Below are 16,189 nucleotides of genomic sequence, written 5' to 3'. Positions count from 1 at the left end.
AGCCGGTGCAGACATGATAGGCCGAACGGCCTCCTTCTGTGCCGTAACGTTCTATGATTCACATTTTCAAAAGGGAACTGAATATATACTCGAAAAAGTGGCAACGTTTCGGGTCTTTTAGGAAAGTGAATAAAGGAGTGAGAATAATTGGATATTCTAGCAGAGACATTAGATGGGAAGAGTGGCCTCCTTCTGTGCTTTATGTTTATTGGAATAGTGTGAGTTAGAAGAGATATAGATGGTTTCTGCTCTTTCTTTACTCTGGCTGAGGGGTGGGCTGCTGCTTGTTTCATTTGAAAGGAGCTAACTCAGCACGGCACCTGCATCTTGTCTAAGATAAACCCTGACCATCATTTCTTCCCAGAAACTACTCAGCGATCTCCATTTCACCCTCATTGTTTCAAAGTTTCTTACCAAATCCTTCACACTGACGGTCCCCTACTCCCAATTCCGCCTTTATGTTAGGGCAAAATAAAACCAGTGGAATGATGCCTGATGTGGGTGGCACGGTAGCACAGTGGTTAGCACTATTGCTTCACAGCGCCAGGGTCCCAGGTTCGATTTCCAGCTTGGGTCACTGTCTGTGCGGAGTCTGCACGTTCTCCCCGTGTCAGTGGGGGTTTCCTCCGGGTGCTCCGTTTTTCTCCCACAAGTCCTGAAAGACGTGTTGTTAGGTAATTTGGACATTCTGAATTCTCCCTCCGTGTACCCGAACAGGTGTCGAAATGTGGCGACTAGGGGCTTTTCACAGTACTTCTTTGCAGTGTTAATGTAAGCCTACTTGTGACAATAAGGATTATTATTAATATGCTTCAAACTCACATTCTGTGCTGATAAAGTCTATGAAACACACCGCGATCCTATGTTACCATCTGCGAGTGACTGGTTCCCTATGCATTAGTGTGTACGGACACAAGGGCTGACGTCGAGATTCTTGTCACTCGTTCCTACCATGCGACAAGTCATTCTTATTCCACAGGTAGTGTCATCAAAGTGCAATCTTTAAAAAAAAATACTCACAGTGGAACCTGATGGGCAGTTCTCAGTCAAGTAATTATTTACCTGTGCATAATATCTGCTGTCTTCACGAGTGTCAGAGATTCCTGGAGAGGGGCAGGGCCATTGGAGTGTGGAAATATCTATAAAATGGGCGTTGAGCTATCGCTGGTGGACCTTGGCATGTCTCCAGTGTTGCGGCAGTACAGCAGAACTCTCTCAGGCTCGAGCCTGAGCAGGCGGCTTCTTAGAATCACTGCAACGCGGAAGCTTGGAGAGGTTGGACTTTGTTCTCGAATTAATGTCGCAGTTATTGAAAACACACCACTGCAGACTTGTCTGACCAGGTAAAGAAGCCTCTGAGTCTCAACAAGAATACATTCGAAGCTCAACCAGGTACTGCTGATTTTATATTGTATTTCGGTATCTTTTATCGTTTTATGTGGTGGACCCAGTGTAGTATTGAGGCTGGTAGTTCAGTTGGTCTGAGTATATTCTGAGTTAGATGCGACTCTGCAACTCCCTAAATCCTGTCAGGAATATGGAAAGGAACAATGCCATCGTTGACCATTTTCCAGGGTTGTTCATTGAATTATAGGTGTTGTGTGCTTGCACGTGTATGTGATGCATATATGTATGTGTATGTGTGTGTGTGTATTTGTCAGTGTATATGTGCTTTGTTTATATATAGGAAATCGGAGCTGCTATTGACCATTCGGTAGTCATGTCTGATCTTCCCACATTATCATCTTGTCCGCGATTCCTTAGTCCTCAAAAATACATTAATCCAAATCCTGATATACTCATTGACTGACCATCCATAGACCTCTGGGATAGAGAATTCCAAAGGATCACGACACCCTGAGTGAAGAAAATTCTCCTCACATCAGCCCTGAATGGTTACCCCCTTGTTCTAAGGTAGTAACCCCTAGGTCGTGACTGTCAAGCCAAGCAAGGCACCACATCAACATTTATTTTGCCAAGCCTCTAAAGAATCTTCACTGTGTGTGTGTGCGTGTGTATGTGTGTGTGTGTGTGTGTAAGACATACTGCTGTGAGACATAATGCCACAGGCTCATCAACACCCTAGTTTCCTTTGTCCCACTTCCCCCAAACGCCGTGGACTCTGTTGCCACAGAATTGGTTTCAGTTTGTAATGGTCCCAGGGTGAATGTTCTGCTGACCCATTCTCGAGATTCATTGGGCAAGAGCTGTAGATTTGTACCGAAGCCCGAACAAGTACCCAACCCAAATAGGGACAGAGGTATGAGATCCAACAGGTCCACCCAAGGCCAGTAGCCCCACTGGGTGAGATGGGTGCTGCCAATGTTGGAGGGAGATAGCAGGGGCCTGGGTGCCTCAAGGTTTAGGCACCTTCTGGAGACAGAAACGTTCTCGTAAAGGAAGTGTGGCCACACCTGCCAGGTCTCTGTGGCGGAGGGAAACCCCTCCACAGGATGGCCTACAGTGGCAGCTGTGTCCCTTTGAACAATTGGATCTGATGGAGCAGTGGATAATGAAGGCCTCACTGGGCCTCTGTCAGGATTGTGCACTGTCATCATCCTGGATTGGGCCTCACCAGCAGGCCTTTCCACTGTCAATAAATCCTTGCGGTCTCGGCGATTTGCTCCTAAGTGGCCACTACATTGCCATCATTGGCTCTGCATCATTACCGGGCAGGTTGGCAGTGATGATATGACCCCACCACCAGTTGGCTCATTTGGAGGGGGAGTGCGTAAGGCAGCCAATCCAACTCCCCGTTCTGCAAATTTGCTCCCGCTCGCATCTTAATTTTCATAATCTTTATTGTCACAAGTAGGCTTGCATTAACACTACAATGAAGTTACTGTGGAAAGCCCCTAGTCGCCACATTTCAGCACCTGTTCAGGGAACTCAGAGGGAGAATTCAGAACGTCCAAATTACCTAATAGGCACATCTTTTGCAATTTGTGGGACACGGGGAGAATGTACAGACTCCACACAGACAGTGACCCAAGCCGGGAATCGATCCTGGGTCCCTGGCGCTGTGAAACAACAGTGCTAACCACTGTGCTACCGTGCCACCCATATTGACCCTATCACAGCTGGATGGGGAAAGTTCCACCCAATTAGTCCCCCTCCCTCTACTGGAAGCTTCACCGCTCCAGGGTCGCAGGTTTGATTCCCGGCTTGGGTCACTGTCTGCGGAGTTTGCACGTTCTCCCCGTGCCTGCGTGGGTTTCCTCCGGGTACTTTGGTTTCCTCCCACAGTCCAAAGATGTGTAGCTTAGGTGGATCGGCCATTCTTTTAAAATACTTATCTGGTTCTCTTTCAGAAGTGGCTATTGCATTTGCTTCCACCGCCCTTTCAGGCAGCGCCTTTGGGTCAAAGGAACTTACCGCGTAAACCTTTTTGACCTCCTTGTCTTTCCTCAATTATCTTAAATCTGGATCCTTTGGTTACCAACTCCCTTGGCAGTGCAAACAATGTCTCCTTATTTACTTTGCCAAAACGCCTCACAGTTTTGAACAATTCTATCCAAACCTCCCTTGGATTCAGTTTGTAATGGTCCCAGGGTGAATGTTCTGCTGACCCATTCTCGAGATTCATTGGGCAAGAGCTGTAAGGCAGGTAGATCTTTGCTCCAAAGGGAATAATCCCAGCTTCTCAGTCTCTCCACGGTAACCAAAGACCCTCCACTCAAACAAATGGATGGGTAGGGTTGCTGGGTTATCGGGATGCGGTGGAAGCGTGTGGTTAAGTAGGGTGCTCTTTCCGAGGCCCAGTGCAGCCTCGATGGGCTGAACGGCCTCCTTCTGCACTGTAAATTCTATGACTCTATGACACTCGTTTCATTTTATCTCTTCTCTTATTCTCGTTCCACCTGAACGGAATAAATTATGTTACTGAGGACTAACAGAGACTTTTTAGGTCGTCCTAAATGACACTATTCAGAGCAGGGAGTTCCGACCAATATTGATCCCGCAAGCAATATCACTCACACAGATGATTTTTTTTTTTGTTTCTGAATTTAGAGTGCCCAATTATTTATTTATTTTTTCCAATTAAGGGGCAATTTAGCGTGGCCAACCCACCTACCCTGCACATCGTTTTAGGTTGTGGGGGGGGGGGGCGAAACCCACGCAAACATAGGGAGAACTGAGCAAACACCACACGGACAGTGACCCAGAGCCGGGATCGGACCTGGGTCCTCGGCGCCGTGATGCAGCAGGGCTAACCCACAGCGCCACCGTGCCGCCCATAAATTTAGTGTACCCAATTCATTTTTTTCCATTAAGGGGCAATTTAGCGTGGCCAATCCACCTACCCTGCACATCTTTGGGTTGTGGGGGCGAAACCCACGCAGACACGGGGAGAATGTGCAAACTCCACACGGACAGTGGCCCAGAGCTGGGATAGAACCTGGGAGCTCGGCGCCGTGAGGCCACAGGGCTAACCCACTGTGCCACTGTGCTGCCCCACTCACACAGATTAGCTGATAATCTTCATATTGCTGGATGTTAAAGCTTGCTGTGTGCAAATTAGTTGCTAAATATTGCTTCGTCTACGCACGCGCCTCTTTTTTAATGATAAATTTCACTCCTGCTCCTTTTCTGCTGCTGACAGACTTGGATTATTGCACCTTATGGGGTAGCTGTACCTACAGATGCAAAGGTTATCAATGCAGATGTGCCAGGCACTGACAACATTCAAGATTCTTGATTCCAAGATTCTATCAATAATTTTTTGGAGTCATTTCTGACATGCTGAAAAGAGCCAAGAGAAAGCAAGATAGGTTAATGAGGAATGCAGGAATGAAGTGACCACCCTGACACAATGTGACTTCCATCAAGTGTGGCAGTATTGGGGGCACGGCAGCATAGTGGGTAGCACTGTTGCTTCACCGATCCAGGGTCCCAGGTTTGATTCCCAGCTTGGGTCACTGTCTGTGCAGAGTTTGCACGTTCTCCCCGTGCCTGCGTGGGTTTCCTCCGGGTGCTTCGGTTTCCTCCCACAATCCAAAGATGTGTAGCTTAGGTGGATCGGCCATGCTAAATTGCCCTTAGGTTAGGTGGGGTTACTGGGTTACAGAGATAGGGTGGAGGTGTGGACATAGGTGGGATGCTCTTTCCAAGGGCCGGTGCAGACTCAATGGGCCGAATGGCCTCCTTCTGCACTGTAAATTGTATCTATGTATGATCTTGGATGCGCTCGACCAGCCTTCTGAAGGTTGCAGACAAGTCTGAGGTGATTTAGTCAGAGACCGCAGCCAGTTCCATTGAACACAGCCACTCCATGGCTTTTTAATTGAACTCAGGTTCCCCCACAAATGTTTCAGGATTTTGCGATTTGAAAGCTTGCCACCAATTTTAGCTCGAAATTGCACCTCCCTCATTGGAAGGGTGGAGGGTGAGGAAGACACATAGAAGTGTGGCTGTCGAAGGAGTTGTCACTTTAGAGTGCCAGTAATGTTTCGTTGGTTGAACTCTAACCTCTGAGCCTGAATTGTTCAAGTCTCACTCCAGAGGTTTGAACAGATAATTTAGGTTGACACTCCCATTGCAATACTGAGGGAGCACAGCACTGTGGAAAGTGGCATCTTCTACATAGTGCATAGAACATACAGTGCAGAAGGAGGCCATTCGGCCCATTGAGTCTGCACCGACCCACTCAAGCCCTCACTTCCACCCCATCCCTGTAACCCAATAACTCCTCCTAACTTCTTTGGTCATTAAGGGCAATTTATCATGGCCAATCCACCAAACCTGTACATCTTTGGACTGTGGGAGGAAACCGGGGCGCCCGGAGGAAACCCACGCAGACACGGGGAGAAAGCGCAAACAAACTCCACACAGTCACCCATGGCCAGAATTGAACCCGGGTCCCTGGCGCTGTGAGGCAGCAGTGCTAACCACTCTGCCACCGTGCCGCCCAATGCAAGTCGATCTTTATGTCCCCCCCCCACCTGCGCTATTGGTGACCATAAAGGTTTCATTCTCAGGGGTTGTGGCTCAGTCTCTGTCATGAGGCCGAATACATCCAGAAGAAACTGTTCCCTGATGGTTGCCTTTTAGAGATAACGTCAGTGATGATGTAGAAATCTCAGAATTTTTATATTTGAAATGTTGGCCCCTCTGCAGAGCAACACCACAATTTCTGAAAGAAAATAACTTTTCACTGAGGCGTGTTAGAGCTGACAAATGATTGTTTCCAGGTAACCTATTAGATACAAAGGTCACCTATCCAATAACCTGGTTGCAATGAGAAGTGATTCACTTTGTCACGTGGTAAGGCCAAAGTTCTGTTTACCCTTGGTTTTTCACAGGCAGATTTTCTGGTGTTTCCAATAACTATGCAGAGGGTGATTCTCTGGCTGGGTTGCACCCGGCACAAATCCCGCTCCGTTGGGAGAATAGTGGGAGAGGCCTGAAATGGGATCTGTGCCGAGTGCTCAACAGTGCGAGATGCTCCTGACCCACTGCAGCTGAGCACCAGGAGACCAGACATGATTACCATGCCAGGGTGCCCTGAGGGCACTGCATGCCCACGGCTAGTCGGGGACATGCCCCTGGAACTCTGGCACTCTGGTACATTTGTGCCCTGGCACCTGGGCAGTGCCAACCTGTCACTGTCAGGGTGCTGGGGCAGTGCCAGATTGGCATTGCCAAAGCTGAGTCCTGAGAGGGGCAGGGCCTGAAATGGGAACGGGAAGGGGGGGCATTTGGCAACCCCATCTCGGGGAGCCGTTCACCTGGCCGGGGGGGGGGGGGGGGGGGGGTGGAGAGAGGTACCAGCGTTCGGGGGGCTTCCTAAATGGTGATCCATTGGGAGGACCCCATTGCCAGTGAACCTTGGGGAGGTGGGGGGATAGGGGGTTGAGGATTGTGATGGGGGAGGGTTCCTGAAACCTCGATGCCAGCAATGGTGGTGGAGGGGAGATGCTTTATTGACACTTTGAGATTGTGGTGGCCTGATCTCTGTAAACCCGGCTTGCTGGTGTGTTTCGGCCCTGCCCCTCCCAGTGCCAGTGCAAAACTTGCTCCCCTCCAAAAAAGTTTGTAAGTGTGAGTGGATTGCAATAACGATCGCGGCGACCCACCCAGCTGGAATCGGACCACATTTCCCACCAGACACCACACTTAGAATTGCGCACACAAACTTCAACAAGGTAAAACCCAACAGCCCCTGAACTGTTCCTCCATTTCCGTAGAGTCTGACCGAGATCTGCAATGAATGCATGAACAATAGGGCAGAGACATGTGAGGGAGTAAGCCTGGATCTAGTGAACTCCAAGTGGATTTGTCAAGCCTTCCCCTTAATCTATTTCACTGACCCTAAAAAGGATGCACATTGTTATGGGCCATGATTTAGAGAACCCCAAAATGTATTATGGAGTTCACCGGACTCACAACTTTTATTAGATTGTGGTATGAGGAGCACACGGCCCACTCTACAGGTGTGGTAGAGCAGAAATGGAAAAGTATTTTTAAAGCAAAACAATGTTTATTCTATGAACTCAAGTTAACCTTTTTAAAACATACAGTGAAGATCTTAGCAACCATCAATTCAAATACAACCCCCAAAGAATACAACACTAAGTAATCCTTTAAGCTTTCCTTTTAACATCCATAAGACTTAAAACACCTTTTACCAGAAGCACATCAGGTTAAAGTCACTACTGTTATTAGTTTTAAATTACCAGGGTCGATTGACAGTCTTTAGATTACAGAGAGGGCCTCTAATACACCTTCTGGCTGTGACTGCAGCTCTGAAAACGAAACTAAAACACAACCTGCAGCAAGCAGCCTAAAACAAAAGTAAAAAGCTGACGGACAACCCAGCTCCACCCACTCTCTGACATCACTGCAGTAATAAACACCCATTTCTTAAAAGTACTCTCACTGCAGATATTTATATGCATACCTATTTATAAACACCCATTTCTTAATGGTACTCTCACATGACAACATGTCCAACTGATTGACTTTCTTATAAATTATTATTAATTCATGGAATTGTTTTCCTGCACAGTGTTGTTTCCCAGTCTTCTCTACATCTTGCTGGGGGACAGGTCTCCAATTCCTGGCCCACGTACCCATTCTAAATGTGCGAGGGGACAGTTTGCCTGGCATTTAGACAATGTGGGATATCAGGACGAACTCATGCCAGTGACTCGCACTGTCTTCTTATTACAGTGTAATGCAATGATGTAAAAGGTAGATGTGCACAATTGTGTAACGAAAGTAAAGTAAATAGGGAAGAACTTGCACCTTTCTCTATGTGCCAGCTCCCTGCAACCCCTTTCAATACACGGCTCAGGCAGGGGAGTCCCCCCCAAGGCATATAAATGGTGCAGGGTGGAAAATGTTGGTGTTATGAGCACAGTTAATTTTGGTGAGTGGGGAGAAGGGGTGGGGACTGGTGAAGGAGTGGGGGTGGTTGTTGTGTGGCGGTGGTAGCAGATAGAATATTTATGTCTGGGCAAAAAACTGTAGTATGGTGATGCTGGAATAAATAAAAGGTGTGAATCGTCTTATCTCACTGAACATCATGAACTGGGTGTGCTTTGTGTTATCAGTGCAATAGAAACTTAATGACGTATACCTGGAAAAACATATAGCAACAAGAACTATTACAGCTCCAGCCTCCCACTGAGTGGTCACATATTAACCATTGAATCCTGAGAAAAGAGAAAATTCTTCTTCAGAACCATACCATTCCGATCTAAGTAGACCCGACACTTGGGGGTTTATTCAAGTCATCATATATTAGATATTGGGTATATATTTTGATTAGTATTCAGCTTATTGTGACCTGTATACATGACTCTTGACATGTGGAGGTTCGTGGTAGTTTAGTTAGTGCTTTATTCAAAATTGTTCCTGTATAAAGAGTATAGGAAAGACGGTCTGAGCTGCTCCTAGGTATTGGGCAACACTTTCTCATCAGTGGGAGGAATATTTCAGTACAAGACATCCTTCAAGCTAAAGAGAATCCAATGTAAACACAAAGGGCCCCAGTCCGAGCTGCTTTAGAACTGCATTGATATTCCGCCTCAGCTAGCTGAAAATGTAACTTTATAATTAAAATCAATCATTAACCATGTGGAGTTATGGAAACTGGGCAGGTTGCCTGTTAAAGTTTGAAACTCAGTATGAGAAGCTTGTGGCTAAATACACAGAGCTCACTTCAGTGAATATCGGAAACATATTTATTTTGGAATAGCTGTGATGAACACTACATGTTCCATCCGTGTCAAGTCAGCGATTTTTTTAGTGACCTTAGACTGGGTTAAAAAGTTTAGAAACCTTAATGTTTAAGGACACGCAGACCTGGGTACTCTGCCTGATTCACTTGCCTGTGGGATGTGATTAAAAGAGAGTGCTTGAGTCCACAAACATTAGCCAAACAATCCCAGTGCCAGAAACATGGCTGAAGTCAAGGGTGTAAGTTGACAGCAGGCGGGAGTCTTGTTTACCTCCCTTCCCACCACTTCACCCGCACCACACCTGCCTCAGAACTTCCCATCCCTACTCTTCCTCTGATGTTGATGATCCAGCAGACAACCAAGCCCCTTTTACCTCTTTATATGCCAGGTTGTGATATTGTGCAGGCCCATCCGCGCTTCCAATGAGACTTGGCTTGTCTCCTCAATCAGTACAGCAATCCCAACAAGAACAGAAAACCTGCATTTATATAGTGCCTACAATGTGGCATAATGTCCCAAGGCACTCCACATGAGCATTGCCAAGCACAATTTCACAAAGGCCACATAACGAGATATTAGGACCAGCGACTAACTACTGGGTTAAAGCACCTGCATTTAAGGAACAACATGGATAAGAGAGGCGCAGAGGTAGGGGGAGTGGATCCCAGAGACAGAGGGAGGGAGTCCCAAAGGTAGAGAGAGGGAATCCCATAGGTAGAGGGAGGGAGTTGCAGATATAGAGGGAGGGAGTCCCAGAGGTAGAGGGAGGGAGTTGCAGATATAGAGGGAGGGAGTCCCAGAGGTAGAGGGAGGGAGTTGCAGATATAGAGGGAGGGAGTCCCAGAGGTAGAGGGAGGGAGTTGCAGATATAGAGGGAGGGAGTCCCAGAGGCAGTGGGATAGAGTCCCAGAGGAAGAGGGAGGAGCCCTAGAGGCTGAAGGACGGAGTCCTACAGGCAGTGGGATGGAATCCCAGAGGAAGAGGGAGGGAGTCGCAGAGGAAGAGAGAGGGAGTCTCAGAAGGAGTGCAGAAATCTTAGAGCAGTGAAGGCAACCTCGAATGTTTTGTGGGTCGCACTCAGAACACTGATGGGCCGCATTTGGCTCCCAGGCCCCAGGTTGCCCACCACTGTCTTAGAGGGTGCTGAAGCTGGGTCTATATTGAACTTTCTTTGATGGCCAGTTGATCTCTCACTGAAATGCTAATGTATGCAAGTAATCTAATTGGTGGGGAGTAGTAAACAAATTTGTCGGTCCTGAAATTCCTGTAGCATTTCTCTCGCTTCCCAAAGGGAAAAGGGCGGAGAGTGTAAAGTGTGAAAATGGAAGATATCTTACACAATTTCAGGGAGAATATCTATAATGCTGACCCAGCAAGGGATATGCTTGGGGTGGAAAGAAGATAGTTGACCAAAGCTCTGGAAAAGTCGCCATTCAATACACAGGGACTGTCCCAGCTGTTCAACTTTACTTCAACTCACTTGTGACATTGAACACTTAAGTAGACCCAAGTATTACATTGCTCACACAGCCATTACTGTGAGTCATCTATGAAAGTTGGTTTCATCCACCTGTCTGGTATCTTAGTGGAATCCATACAAAACAAATTCCAAGAGAATATTTATCCCCTGGTGGACTAATTAGTATTAAAGCATTTGAACCAAACGATAACCTCTCTGTAATTATGAGCTTTTTAATTAAATCCAACTAGTACATTTAGCCTGAAAACAGTGATTGGTTTTTAGAGTAGGAAGGGGAATGTGGTCAGCCTCTCTCGCATGATTTGAGTGATAATTGTTCATAACATTCATGATATTCCTTATATAGAATCATAAAATAGTAAATCACAGAAGGAGGTTTTGTGTAGCTCAAAGACTGGTGTGGGAGAAATATTTTCCCGTTGATGGGTCCACGGGTATTGGGGGAAGTGGGATCTGTACCTTTGGGATGGTCTACACCTGAGCCATGCTGGGACTGATGTTCTGGCAGGCCCCATACCTAGGGAAGTACAGAGAGTGTAAACTAAATAGTGGAGTCAAGGGATCACATTTGGGAATATGTGGGGCGGGTTTCCCCCACCCCTTGCGCCAGATTTCTGGTTCAGCACACCTTCAGGATGCTCCGTTTCGCCAGTCGATCAATGGGGATTCCCGTTGTGGGACAACCCCGCGCCGTCGGGAAACCCCCGGGCTGCCGGCAAAACGGAGAATCCCAACGGTGGAGAATCCAGCCCATGGTATATGAAGGCTATGTGACATTTAGGAAGTACAAGAAGTTAAGAACAATGGGCACGGCTCTGTTAATTAATGATGGTATAAGTTTGGGTTGTGATGAGAAATTATAAAGGGACTAAGTCACTTGAGGGGGGAGGGGGGGAGGGGGGGGGGGGAGGAATTCCTAGTGGGGCCAGGAGGAGTACGGAACTGTTTCTATTGCTCCAGAAGGGTAGGTTAAAGAGATTTGTTCTCAAAGAATTTACTTGGACTTCTTCTAGTCTTGGTCCATCTTTTGCTCCATTACTAGGGCAGTGTGCCTCAGTGTTAAATTAGCATTAGGATTTGAATTATGTCATTGGACGCCTTGGTATTTAAAAAAATTAATGAGGCTGCGCAGGCTTGATACTCCCCAACAGTCAGGAGTTCCTAGGTCAAGGAAACAGCTGAAAACGCCTTCCCGCCTTGTAACCCCTCACACGTACAGATCCCACCTGGCAGAGTGGGTTGAAATCATGGCTTGGGTGTCGGAAGCAAACCTATTAAGTAGATGACAGGCTTAGCAAAGGAAGCTGATGAAGTAATTGCTTTTCCATTATGCAATAACTTGGACAGCGAACGCATGACAGCAATAATGTTTGCTCTTTGGCCTTTACAAGGAAATATTGCGCTGATGAGATTGCATCGCACTCGATCTGGGTGGGGACTCAATTATGGGAGTGAACCTAAATTACCAGTGGGACGTCAGGCACAGCAGAAAATTGTACACTCCTCCCCTTCGAGTTATTATCTTCAATGTTGGCACAGGGTGCATTATCCCGTGTGCAAGGTGGCAAGACTACAGTGAAGGAGGTTAGTGGCAGAGAATTTTGAGGCATCTTGGTTTTTTAAAATTCATTTACGGGATGTGGGTGTCGCTGGTTAGGCCAGCGTTTATTGCCCATCCCTAGTTGCAATTCAGAAGTTGGTGGTGTTTGTTGTCCCACTACCTTGCTTATTCCTTTTCATTTCCTCTTCATGTATCTATCCAATTCCCGTTTCGAAGTTAATACTGAATTTGTTTCCACTGCTCCTTCAGGCTGTGCATTGCAGATCACAACTCACTACGTAAAACCAAGCCAATTCTCCTTGTCTCCTCTCTAATTCTTTTGTCCTAAATCTGTGTCCCCTGGTTAATTATCTGCCCTCTGCAAGTGGGAACCTTTCCTCGTTGTTTATTCTATCAGAATTCTTCATAATTGTGAACACCTCTATGAAATCTCTGCTCAACCATTTCTTCCCTAAGGTCAGTCCAAGCTCATCTAGTCCCTCGACATAGCTGAAGTCTCTCATTCCTCATATCATCAATAAGCCAATCAGAAAACAAGCTGGTGACGAAACTTTCACAAACCCTGCAATATGCTTTAAATCTTGTGCCTGCTCGCGTCCCATCAATGTTCATCGCAGCTACACACTTTACCAATCCACATTCCACCTTTTCATTCAGCCATTAACCAGGGCTCAATTTTCCCTCTTGGGTAGATGTAAACGATCCAGTGGCATCATTTTGTAAAAGAGTAGAGGAACTACCTCTGGTGTCCTGGTTCAATATTTGTCCCTCCAGCAACATAACTGAAACAGATGCTCTGGTCATTGTCACATTGCCCTCGGACCTCGCTTTGTGCAAGTTTTCTGACGCATTCGCTCCATTATATCGGTGACCATACTTCCAAAGTACTTCAACAACTGTAAAGCAATTTTGGATGGACTGAGGTTGGTGAAAAGCACTGTATGGATGTAGAATTCATTTTTAATCTCTGCCGATGTAAATTTGATATGCTGCAATTACGTCCTCCTGCCAGTAGAGGCCAGTAATTGGCTGATGTATTGGGTTCGTCCCCATCATTGAGGATGGATATTTATGGAGCTCTCTTCTCCATTTAGGTGTCTTAACATAGAACATAGAACAGTACAGCACAGAACAGGCCCTTCGGCCCTCGATGTTGTGCCGAGCAATGATCACCCTACTTTAAACCCACGTAACCAGTATACCCATAACCCAACAATCCCCCCATTAACCTTACACTACGGGCAATTTAGCATGGCCAATCCACCTAACCCGCACATCTTTGGACTGTGGGAGGAAACCGGAGCACCCGGAGGAAACCCACGCACACACAGGGAGGACGTGCAGACTCTGCACAGACAGTGACCCAGCCGGGAATCGAACCTGGGACCCTGGAGCTGTGAAGCATTGATGCTAACCACCATGCTACCTCTGCCACCATTCACTTCTGGAATGCGGAGTTTAGATCTGGCCTGTTGGTTGTGGAATCGCTTAGCTCTGACTATTGCTTGCTGCTTCTGATCTTTGCCATGCAAGTCATCCTGTGTTGTAGCTTCATTTTTAGGTATGCCTGATGCTGCTCCTGGCATGCCCTCCTGCACTCTTCATTGAACCAGGGTTGGTGTCAATGGTAGAGTGGGGGATATGCCAGGTCTTGCGTGAGGTTACAAATTGTGGTTGAATGTAATTCTGCTGCTGGTGATGGCCCACAGCACCTCATGTCGGCTCAGTTTTGAACTGCTGGATCAGTTCCAAATCTGTCCCATCTATGTAGTGCCACACAACACGATGGAGGGTATCCTCAGTCTGAACACAGGGCTTCCCTAAAGGGGAATTAGTGAACCAGATGAGTTTTTAAGAACCAATCAACAATGGTTTTCATGGTAACTATTACTGAGACTCGCTTTTCAATTCCAGATTTATTAATTGAGTTTAAATGAGGAAGTGCAAACTCCTCCTTGCCTCCATAAGAATTCTATAATATTCTGAAAAGTGCCATTTATTACTGGACTCGAAACCAAAAACCTTCAAACTCTACGGTGAGAGTGATACCACTGAGCCGAGGTTGCCCCCAAGGCAGAGTATGTTTCCTGGAATGCCCAGCACATCCCACTCCTCTGAATATGACTAACACCAGAGGCCAAAATAACACAGGGAGGACAGCCTACAATGAATGTATCATAGTGTGCAGGGTGTGACTATCAGATCCTGATTCTGACCAGCCGTCAAATATTACCCCAGCACAACTACCAATTTAATCCCAAATCAGACTACCACTTAATTCAAATTTAGAGCCTATCATTCACTTATTTTGCCCCTGGATGGCAGCAGCAATTAAACAGCAGTTTAAACCGCACTATCAGCGGGACCAATGCATTCCCACTTATGGCAACTTTGAGCAAATGAATGACAAAACTGGTTCTGTTTGGAATAGATTGAGGAAGGGGCCAGAGGGAGGGGTGAGGGTATTGTTGGAGATGGGGTAGGGAAGGGGGTGGCAGGTAGGGAAGAGAGTTGGATACCAGGACTAAATGACGAAGTGTAAAGGAAAGATTTGCGAAGCTGTGGAAAAAGGACAGGGGCAGAGGACCAATTGGATAGCTCTTTCGGAGATCCAGTATGGGCACTCTGGGCTGAGTGGCCTCCTTCTACTTGTGTATGGCCAATGATGTGTATGGCCAATGATGTGTATGGCCAATGATGTGTATGGCCAATGATGTATATTTGCCATCTGGCCTGTTTTTACTTTACTAGGCCTTCAGTGACTTGCAATGTGTACATTTTTACGTTGTGCTGGGTTTAAATTGGATGGACACTTGAAGATAATAAACCTGCAGGGCTACAGGGATAGTTGGTGGGTAATGGGACTGACTGGATTGTTGTACAAATAGCCAACATGTGCTCAATGAGTCATGTCCACATTAACTCTTACCAACTTTTACAGATGCACCATAGAAAGCATCCTATCTGGCTGCATCACAGCCTGGTATGGCAACTGCTCGGCCCAAGACTGCAAGAAACTTCAGAGAGTCGTGACCACATCCCAGTCCATCACACAAACCTGCCTCCTATCCATTGACTCCATCTACACCTCACACTTGGGAAAGAGGGCAGCATAATTAAAGACCCCTCCCATTCAGCTTACTCACTTGTCCAACTTCTTCCATTGGGCAGGAGATGCACAAATCCGAGAACATGCTCGAACAGACTCAAAAACAGCTTCTTCCCCGCTGTTGCCAGACTCCTAAACAACCCTCTTATGGACTGACCTGAGTAATACTATACCCCTGTATGCTTCACCCGATGCTGGTGTCTATGTAGTTACACTGTGGACCTTGTGTTGCCCTATTATGTATTTTCTTTTTCTTTTTTCTTTTCTTTTCAGGTACTTAATGATCTGTTGAGCTGCTCACAGAAAAATATTTTTTACTGTACCTTGGTACACGTGACAATAAACCAATCCAATCCAATCCAAACTGACTCCTTTGTGCTGTAATGACTCCACGTTTTCTGACGAAGGTCTTTAATAGGTACAGAGCAGGAGTGTTAAATGATGTCTTTGCCCAGTCCCCAAAAACCATATTTACCTCCAATATTTACTGCAATACCAACTATCACTTGCAATTGGTCACAGTCTGATATATAGATGATTTGTTTTTGTCCTTAACTCTCTCTTGTCTTCTCCTGCTGCATCCAGACCCCTTTTCCTGTCCAGACTCCTTCTTGCAACTCCTGCCAACAGTAAATATTAAAGTTTATTCATTTCCTTTGCAGGATCCTAATCAGTGGCAGCGATGTATGGAGATTATGACAATCGACGCTTTCCAAGTTATGATGAAAACCACTCCCAGACCAAGTACGTCTCTGAGCTTACATTTTTTTAAAATTTAGATTACCCAATTATTTTTTCCAATTAAGGGGCAATTTAGCCTGGCCAATCCACCTACTCTGCACATTTTTGGGTTG

The 16,189-nt window shown here is 46.4% G+C and overlaps 1 protein-coding gene across 4 annotated transcripts in view; it reads left to right on the top strand.

Moving 5' to 3' along the window:
* Window positions 1-1,176: 1,176 nt before the first annotated feature.
* Window positions 1,177-16,189, top strand: part of eps8l3b (EPS8-like 3b) — a 77,403-nt gene continuing 62,390 nt past the window's right edge. For 2 of the 4 annotated variants that reach the window (XM_038820968.1, XM_038820966.1), the window contains exons 1-2: window positions 1,177-1,392; window positions 15,998-16,079. In XM_038820968.1, coding sequence (XP_038676896.1) covers window positions 16,018-16,079 — 62 coding nt within the window. In that variant the 5' untranslated portion in view covers window positions 1,177-1,392; window positions 15,998-16,017. The remainder of the gene's footprint in view (window positions 1,393-15,997; window positions 16,080-16,189) is intronic. The other 2 variants (XM_038820969.1, XM_038820967.1) reach the window with 1 other exon arrangement.

Source organism: Scyliorhinus canicula, chromosome 15 (assembly GCF_902713615.1).
Source record: "Scyliorhinus canicula chromosome 15, sScyCan1.1, whole genome shotgun sequence".
NCBI classification, from domain to species: domain Eukaryota; kingdom Metazoa; phylum Chordata; class Chondrichthyes; order Carcharhiniformes; family Scyliorhinidae; genus Scyliorhinus; species Scyliorhinus canicula.
This window is presented reverse-complemented; position numbering and strand designations above follow the sequence as displayed.